This window comes from Cibotium barometz, chromosome 6 (assembly GCF_041138505.1).
Source record: "Cibotium barometz isolate CiBa-2024 chromosome 6, ASM4113850v1, whole genome shotgun sequence".
NCBI lineage: Eukaryota > Viridiplantae > Streptophyta > Polypodiopsida > Cyatheales > Cibotiaceae > Cibotium > Cibotium barometz.
In genome coordinates, this window is record NC_141051.1 from 20,632,815 (window position 1) to 20,642,663 (window position 9,849).

At 43.6% G+C, this 9,849-nt stretch overlaps 1 protein-coding gene across 1 annotated transcript; it reads left to right on the forward strand.

Moving 5' to 3' along the window:
* Positions 1-2,977: 2,977 nt before the first annotated feature.
* Positions 2,978-7,543, forward strand: LOC147637507 (putative pentatricopeptide repeat-containing protein At3g47840). Its single transcript, XM_086799288.1, has 3 exons — positions 2,978-3,118; positions 3,201-3,265; positions 3,382-7,543. Exon 3 carries the CDS (start codon positions 3,644-3,646, stop codon positions 6,980-6,982), a length of 3,339 nt encoding a protein of 1,112 aa, XP_086655414.1. The 5' UTR covers positions 2,978-3,118; positions 3,201-3,265; positions 3,382-3,643; the 3' UTR covers positions 6,983-7,543.
* The last annotated feature ends 2,306 nt before the right edge of the window (positions 7,544-9,849 follow it).

Consider the following 9,849-nt stretch of genomic DNA (forward strand, 5'->3'; position numbering starts at 1 on the left):
GATTCTTGGCTCTTGATGGTCTCACTTTGGCCTGTGCTTGAGCTACATTTACTTTGGTAATATCCTATCCTTCCACAGTGGAAACATTTTTTGGTTGTTTTGTTGAAGTGTGCATGTTCCATAGTTGTTTTTCCTTGCTTTAGCTCCTTTTATTCTTCAAGAAGAGAGAACAAACATCCTTCAAAGGTTTGGTTCTAGCAAAATTTTTAGTATCGTCACACCAATGCATTGTACTCTTTTGGCATGCTTTTTAAGAGAATGGCTAATGTATCTTTATCTCCTATCTTGGTATTTATGCCATCGAGTTGTGTCATTATGACTTTCATCTTGCTAACAAATTGTGATAGTGGCTCATCGAAGTTCATTTCTAGCCCATAGAATTCAATTTTTGAGTTGAATTTCTTGATTCTTGGCTTACGCTTCCCATGCATCTTTAGCGCGTTCCTTGGAGTCTATGTGATGGATAAGGTGAGGCCCTAGGTGTAGCTCGATGAGGGAAGTGCTCGCTCATCCTTTTCTACCCACTTATCATCATTAGCGCGTTGAATTTCTTGATTCTTGGCTTACGGTTCCCATGCATCTTTATCGCGTTTCTTGGAGTCTATGTGATGGATAAGGTGAGGCCCTAGGTGTAGCTCGATGAGGGAAGTGCTCGCTCATCCTTTTCTACCCACTTATCATCACATTAGGATTAGCAGGTGCATTGTCTTTAATGAGTTTCCATAGCTTTTTGTGCATTGTCTTTAATGAGTTTCCACAGCTTTTTGTGCATGAGAAGATACTTCTTTTGTGTAGCCCAAGTATGGAACCCTTCCCTAGCGAATTTTTCAACTTGATTTATTGTGCTTAACACCATTTGTGAGCATCTTACCCAAGTTTACACTTAGGCAGTGTCTAGTCTTTGTTGGGTATTGTGAAACATTAACACTCATCACATTTTGACGTATTCAATGGCATCTCCAAAGAGTGTTGTCCACCACCATATGGCATAGAGGACTTTTTGAGTGGTGAATTCACTCCCAAAGTATCCTCCATCGACTCCTGCAAGCTTGTTTAAAGAATATCAATGTACTCATTCTCATACACACAAAGTCTTAGGATATCATCTCTCCCCTTTTTATAAAGTTGCCCCAAGATAAGCGTATAGTGCTCTTCACAAGTTGTCTCTTCCCTTTTAAGGACATTGATTCCTCCAATGGGAATCCATAGATTAAGAATTGAGAAATCTCATAGCTCCATCTTGGTACTAAGCTGATTTGGAATAGAGGAGTGTTTGGAAGATCATCCTCAACTCCCATTAGTGTCTCTCCATTCAAGATTCTTGACATATGGTCAGCTTTTACATGTGTTGATCCTTTTCTCACAAAGGCATTAAAAGCAAACTTGAGAAAAAGTAATAGCCATCTTGGGATCCACCCCGTGTGGAGGGTTTGTTCACTAGATAGAGTAAGGCTTGATGGTTGACATAAAATATAAACTTGTTTGCCAAAAGATGACGGCGAACTTCTTCACAACATAATCATCGTAACAAACCCTATAGTTCTTCTTTGGCTCATTCAACTATCTATTGGCATAGCAAACTGGGAAATCTATGTCCTTTTCTCTTGGTTGAGTTAATATACATCCTACAATGTAGTCGGCGCATTAATGTACCCATGAAAGAAAATATACCATCTTAGTGCTCTCAGAATTAGAGATAAGATCAAAACTTGTGTTAGCTTGTGGAATGCTTCCTTAATAGAGCATTTGGAGGTTTAGCAATTTCTACATATGAAACAGACGCACATGAATATAAATCTTTTATAATACCTCATATGCCTCATAAAGTGGGCTTTCTGTATGCCCCAACAAGGTATATAGAGGCCTAGCAATTTGTACATACATGAATATAGATCTTATATAATACCATGTGTGTCCCATAAACCTTTGGACATCCTTTGGGCTTTCCGGTCTTTAGAGTTCTACAATAACTTGGATCTTCCCTTTGTTAGTTGTGATCCCATTTTTGGACATTGCATGTTCTAGGATTCTACAATGCCTCACCATGAGTTTATACTTTTCTAGGTTTAGGCACAGTTTATAGTATCAATATCACTCAAACACTTATCGTAGATGAGGTATAAGCTCTCTTCTCAACTTGTGTTCGCACAGAGGTCATCCATGAAGACCTCCAAGAATATATGTAGAAAATCCTTGTATGCGATGGAAAACAATCACTGAAATGTAGCTGTGTGTTTGTAAGTCCAAATGGCATTACTTTGTATTCAAAGGTCCCATCCTTTGTAGTTTTATGTTACTCTTTGGGTTCTATGGATACCTTGTTGCACCCTGAAAATCCATCTAAGAAACTGTAGGCTTCTTTTTTTACCACCCTTTCAAGCACATGTTCACTATAAGGCAATGGGTAATGATCTCTCACCATGGCTGCATTTACCTTTTTCAAGTTCACGTATATGTGAATCTTGCTATTCTTTTTTAGTATGATAACTACTAGTGATACCCAATCAGTGTGCTCAATTTCATACATGGAACGTGCTGAAATAAATTTGTCAAATGATTCCTTGATGGTTTTGAAATAGGTTTCATTGTAAGTGTAAGGCTTTTGTTTAATTGGCCTAGCACTGTCCACCAGTGGAATAGAATACTGGCAAACTTTTGGAGGGACTCCCTAACAACACATGGACGGAGGAGGCTATAAGTGGTTGGGCAATGCACGTTCACTCATGAAAATTGGTGTCAGTTTAATGGCAAGGTTGCTAGTGCATAGTGTGAATTGTAGGGAGAGAAGTCCTCTTTTCAACTACGTTTACGTTTGAAACCTACCGAAGCCAGGATATAAATGTCACTAAGCCCTTGCCGTGTGGCATCACTCTCGCCACGACAAAAGTGGTAGCTTGCTCGCTTCTGACCCCGGCTCAAAAAACAAAAACAAAAAAGACACAAGTGGTCTATTAACACTTGAGATCGCACCATCAGGGACCGCGCTCACACACCTATATACATAGAATTTTAACATATGGGATCATTATATGTGATATGGTCATGCTCATCATCGATTGTACTCGCAACGCCTGCTGCAACCGCAACCAAACAACCATGCAACCCTGTCGTCGTTCAGGTAACATCCATGGAAACCTTACTACGCGCAGAACGAATCACTTCAAAATGCTCGCATTAATTGGACACTGTGTTGGCACCAGTAACTACCGAGTGCTTCTTGAAGAAGACGGATCCCTCCGAGTGGTGGGACAAACGGAAAAGCAAAGTAAGTGTGCTTTTTTCTTTTTGGTTGTTTGGGCGGGATTGGGGGAAATCAGGATTCAAACTGAGAGCAAGCTGTAAGAAAAAGCTATCTACATGGCACCTTCCTCTTCTGCACAGGTGAAGCTCTACAGTGTCAGTGCTACAATTACCCATGGATGGACTGCTGAAGGTGGGTTAAAGACATGGTTGGGTTGTAGACATGAGAGTTCTAACACAATCCAAGTTGGGTCAAAAACATGCTCTACGATGCCCGCTTGGGAAATGTGGACATTTCATGGTCGTACCACATGGGTTGATCCAAGAAACGAGTTGTCATTTACCAACCTGGCAACCGGAGTTCAGATTTTGACACTTGGCATCATATGATCTGTGCGTGTGAATGAAACACCAATGTTCATTTCTTTCTACAAGCAGGGGAATGCACAATGCCAAAACACAAGTACTGCCAGAGAACAATATTTGGGAGCTGCGTAAACTTGAGGATGAACTCTCTTTCATGGATGGGATGCCCCAGCCACCCTCGGTTGAAAACTTCACATGCATCTTGCACAAGTGCAAGAAAGAGAAAAACCAAGCCCACGCCCTGCGCTTGTATGTCTACATGCGCGAATGTGGGCTGGAAACTCATGAAACACTTGGGAACTACCTTGTCCCAATGTTGGTGGAAGTTGGAAGAATGTCTGATGCCCAGGAGGTTTTTGACAGGTTGGTTTGTCGCAATGAGTACTCCTGGAATTCTCTCATCACAGGTTTTGTCAAATGTGGGGAGTCACAGCATGCCTTAATGCTATATAAGGAAATGCACAAGGATTTTGTGCACCCTAGTGGCTACACTTTTGTGGCCTTACTGAAGGCTTGTGCTAAGCTGAAAGACATAGAAAGAGGCCGTGAGTTACATGCTGAGATTGCTCGGAATGGGTTGGAAAGAGACCTTTTTGTTGGTAGCAGCTTGGTGGATATGTATGCTAAGTGTGGCTTGCTTGCAAAAGCACAGGAAGTGTTTGACAAGCTTGCAGTGCGGGATGCAGTCTCATGGAATGCACTAATAGCAGGATATTTCAAACATGGGCTTGGTCAGGAAGCACTGAACGTTTTCAAACAAATGCAACTGGAGGGCATTGCTCCAAGTACTGTCACATTTGTTTGCAGCTTAAAAGCTTGTGGCAGCGTAGGAGCCACAGATAAAGGCCGAGAAATACATGCAGAGATTGCCAGAAAAGGGTTGTTGGAAAGACACCTCGATGTTGGCAATGCGTTGGTTGATATGTATTCTGATTGTGGCTTGCTTGTAGAAGCAGAGGAAGTGTTTGACAAGCTTCCAGCCCGAGATACAGTCTCATGGACAGCACTAATTTGGGGTTATTCCAAACACAAGCTTGCTTATGAAGCATTGAGCTGTTTTGAACAAATGCAATTGGAGGGCGTTGCTCCCAGTGTTGTCTCTTTTGTTTGCAGCTTGAAAGCTTGTGGTAGCATAGGAGCCACACACAAGGGCCAAGAAATACATGCTGAGATTGGCAGGAAAGGGTTGTTGGAAAATGATCTTGTTCGTACTGCATTGGTTGATATGTATGCCAACTGTGGCTTGCTTGCAAAAGCACAGGAAGTGTTTGACAATCTTCTCATTCGAGACATAGTCTCCTGGACTTCACTAATTGCAGGATATTCTAAACATGGGCATGGTGAGGAAGCACTGAGCTGCTTTACACAGATGCAACTCGAAGGCGTTTCTCCAGATGCTATCTCTTGGAATGCTCTAATTGAAGGATATGCCAAACACGGGCGTGGTGAAGCAGCACTGAACTGTTTTGAGCAGATGCAATCGGAGGGCATCTGTCCAGATGCTGTAACGTTTGTCTTTAGCTTGAAAGCTTGTGGCAGCATAGGAGCCAAGAGCAAGGGCCAAGAACTGCATGCCGAGATTGCTAGAAAAGGGCTGTCGGAAAGAGATCTTGTCGTTGGCAATGCGTTGGTTGATTTATATGCCAATTGTGGCTTGCTTGCAGAAGCACAAGAAGTGTTTGACAAGCTTCCAGTTCAAGATGTAGTCTCGTGGACAGCACTAATGGCAGGATACACCAAACATGGGCTTGGTCAGGAAGCACTTAATTGTTTTGAACAAATGCGATCGAAGAATGTTGCACCGAGTACTGTCACATTTGTTTGCAGCTTGAAAGCTTGTGGCAGCATAAGAGCCATAGAGAAGGGTCAAGAAGTACATGGTGAGATTGAAAAAAAAGGCTTTTTGGAATGTGATCTTGCTGTTGGCAATGCATTGGTTGATATGTATGCCAATTGTGGCTTGCTCACAGAAGCACAGGAAGTGTTTGACAAGCTTGTGGTTCAAGACATAGTCTCATGGACTGCCCTGATTGCGGGATATGCCAAACACGGGTATGGTGAGGAGGCACTGAACTATTTTGAACAGATGCAACTCGAAGGAGTTATTCCAGATGCAGTCTCGTGGAGTGCACTGATTGCAGGATATGCTAAACATAATTGTGGTGAGGAAGCATTGAATTGTCTCGAAGAGATGAAATTGAAGGGTGTTTCTCCAGATGCTGTGACGTTTGCTTCCAGCTTGAAAGCTTGTGGGAGTGTCAGAGCCATAGACAAGGGCCAAGAAATACATGCTGAGATGGCCAGAAAAGGGTTGTTGGAAAGAGATCTTGTTGTTGGTAATGCATTGGTTGATATGTATGCCACTTGTGGCGTGCTGGCGGAAGCACAGGATGTGTTTGACAAGCTTCCGGTTCGGGATGCAGTCTCGTGGACAGCACTGATTGCTGGGTACACTAAACATGGGTTTGGTGAGGAGGCACTGAAGCGCTTTGAGCAGATGCAGCTGGAGGGCTTCTCTCCGGATGTTGTCACTTTTGTTTGCAGCTTGAAAGCTTGTGGCAGTATAGGAGCCACAGACAAGGGTCAAGAAATACATGGAGAGATTGCTAGAAATGGGTTGTTGGAAAAGGATCTTATTGTTGGCAACGCATTGCTTGATATGTACACCAATTGTGGCTTGCTTGCAAAAGCACAGGAAGTGTTTGACAAGCTTCCAGTTCGGGATGCTGGCTCATGGACTGCACTAATTGCAGGGTATGCCAAACATGGGTGCAGTGAGGAAGCACTGAACTGTTTTGAACAGATGCAACACAAAGGCGTCTCTCCAGATGCATTCTCATGGAATGCACTAATTGCAGGATACGCCTGTCTAGGGGAAAGCGAAAATGTTTTCCAAGCCCTTGACGGAATGAAGGGAGAAGGCATAAAGCCAAGTGCGGACACATTCATAAGTGTTCTTACCACATGCAGTCACGCAGGTCTTGTGGATATGGGCCATTCACACTTTGAGGCCATGGGCAAAGACCATTGCATCACTCCAACTATTGAGCACCACGTTTGCTTGGTTGATCTCCTTGGTCGTGCAGGCCAATTAGACCAGGCGGTAGCGATGATCAAGAAGATGCCATATCATCCTAATCTTGTGGTGTGGCATACAGTCTTGGGTGCTTGTCGAAAGTGGGGCAATGTGGAACTTGGAAGATGGGCCTTTGAACATGCAGTGCGATTGGATGAAAGGGATGCTGGAGCTTATGTCTGTATGTCTAACATCTATGCAGGTGCTGGCATGCAGGAGGATGCAAATAAGGTTAACGAAATGAGAGTGATGAAACAAGTGTGGAAGGAGAGAGAACATCATTGGTGGACTGAAGACTGATGCAGTCATAATTGTGCATTCTTCTTTGGTTGGGGATTAATGCATTCCAAAGCAAAAATATTTATAGAATTTAGAAGATTTTTCCTCCAGATAAGGGATTGCAGTCATGTCCCAGGTTTTGAATCTGGGTGTCACATTACATCTCTGTTGATGCAAAGAAAGATGTGCTTTCTGGTCACAGTGAGAACTAGCTGGCTATCACGAATGATGTGAGGTATATACACACTTGTCGAAGATTTCGGGGGTTGTAATGGATGCCATTAGAGTACAACACTTTATCAAAGGTGGAGCAGGCTGCATGAACTATTCCTATCAGAGTCACAAACAGCTTCCATGTTACCAAAGTGTGGTTGTGAGGACTGTTGGTGTAGCTGCAGTAGCCATTTTCCTCCACTTGGAAGTTTTGATGCCAAAATGATGGAGAGACGGGTTAAGTTTATGCAGGTGAGGATGAAACTGTCAGATATGACATTAGTGGCGATTTTGTCTCCAAAAATAAGCGTGTCATTTTTCTATTTTGAAGATCAACTGTCAAAAGAGGAAGACAATCATTGAAATTCACTTTGCCGCCCGGGTGGGCGGGGGGGGGGGGGGGGTGTTCGTTCTTACAAATAGGGCTGCAGGACCCCCATTTTTGTATTCATCTCCTCTCAGCCCTCACCTCTTCAAAGCGGCAGCCATTGGAGGATCATGCAGGCAACTGGAATCAACATGCATCTAGAGCCACAAATACACGCGCACATAAACCTAGGACACAGGGTCCAATGTGGGCATTGTCAGGGCTGGTGAGTCCAAAACCTGGGGAGATAATGGCTCAACGGTTCTTTCTGGAAACCGTTTTGTGGCAGGATGAGGACCCTTCTCTGTGAGAGTATCACATTGATCAACATGCTGGCGCCGGCCTGGCCGGTGATGGTTACTGACTTGCTGCCAGCTCTCTGGTCCTGCTCCATCGACTGCTGGGGCGCATTGGCTAAGCCTCACCGGCACCTGGGTGACGCCGAGCGTTCACAGGCTGGGGGCGGAGGAGGCTGTCATCGCGATGAGTAGGTGGGGGCTTCGCTCCTGGAGCCACAACTGCTTACTGTTTGGTATGGGTGGTCGATGAGCGACGTCAAGGGGAGGGACGAGCAAGGTGGCCCCACGAGAGAGAACAACACCGGCCCCACTGCTTGGCGGCCTTGTCTAACTTGACTTCATCAACAATACCACATCCTGTTTTGAGCTGCCCCTGTTTGAGCCTTATCACTCCTTGTCTCTACACATCATGTGGCAGGTAGCTCAACCAAGCACATGTAGTTCAAGTGTACTTAGAGAGAGAGAGAGAGAGAGAGAGAGAGAGAGAGAGAGAGACTTAACACTCTAACAAACCTTGCTTTGTTTGCATATCTTTGTTATGAATTTCTTATGGAGATGCTAAACAATGTGTTTCTTTTATGCATATACCAATATAAGGTCAATGTAGGGCTTTCACTTTTCTAGGTTTGCTAAGTCAGATCAATAGATTTAGTGACGCGATTCTCAATTGATGAGATGTAACATTACCAAGCCAACAAAACTAGCAACAAAGAGGAAAACATAAAGACAACATGAAAAATATAAGAGCACAATCCCTATCATTGTCCAAATATCTCACCACACAATCCCTATCAGTGTCCCAATATCTCACCAAGTACAATGGACAAGGAGATGTTGCATTTTTTTTGCAACACTTCAAAACCAATGGAAAAGTGAAAAAGCAAGCACCATGCACTATTAAGTTGAATTTGCAGTAATGTGGGGCTATGGTGGATCAAATGCAAGAATCAACATGATTAGCAAGCAATTAGAGAGTGATTAAAGCAAGATTAGTGTATAATTAATTTAATAGCATAATGTAGGCATGGATACTAAAAAACCATCAAATTCTCATTAGGCCAATGCCTCAATTTATAACTTTTATATCCACAAGGTGCCAAGCATCCACTCCTTTCTCCTTGATTTGTGTCACCTCTCTTACATCTGGGGGTACCTTTTCCTGGAATCTTTCCACACTCCTATATTCACTTATGCTATCCTTGATTCTCTTATCCAGTAGATTCTTCTCACCTTTTCATTGCTACCCACTCAATTACGGACTCCCTTTTACAATCTTTAGCTAAGGGCTTGTTCCCGCATACACCATTCACTTGCATATTTCAGCACCTCCCCTCAAGTGAATAATTCTAGCACACCTGGACCCTATACCAAGTTTTTCTCTCACTTGGTAGCCCGCGACCAGTGCCTCAAGTCCTTAACTCATAGCCCTTGACACTCTCTCTCTATTTGTCCAAAGCTACTACACAAGTGCTTGTAACTTTGACTAAAGTGCTCACACATACATCTACCACATGGCCTACATCACCGGTGGCTCAGAGGTGGTTTTACTCTATTGGGGCAGGTTACATTGGATTGTGGGGTTTCTCTCTTTCTCTCTCAGAGAAGATATTCTGACTCCTTTACTTTAGGAGTCTCCATGAAGTTTGCCGATGCCGATCCTTCTTCATTTGGTTTGTTGTAGTAGTCTCTAGCCATGTGTCCTGCTTCCCACAGTTGTGACAAGTGAAGGTCCTTCCTCTTCCCCTGGCTCTTCCTCGTCCTCATCCTCGTCCTCGTCCTCATGCGAGGCCTCCTCAGGTGTATAGTGCTTTCTCCTCTCTAGTTAGGTCCAATCCTTTCTTCTCTTTAACCTTGTTCTCTTGCTCTAGTAGAACTTCTTCTATCTCATGCAACTTCAAATCTGGTACATTCTTTAAGGTTGCCACAATGTTCTCATACTGTCCCTTGTCCACACTCTTTATTAAAAGCACTGCTAGTGCCTCATCATCTTCTACTTTCTTTCCAATGGC

Excerpts from the sequence above, each read along its gene's own strand:
- LOC147637507 (XM_086799288.1), top strand. The coding sequence starts at position 3,644 with ATGAAACACCAATGTTCATTTCTTTCTACAAGCAGGGGAATGCACAAT.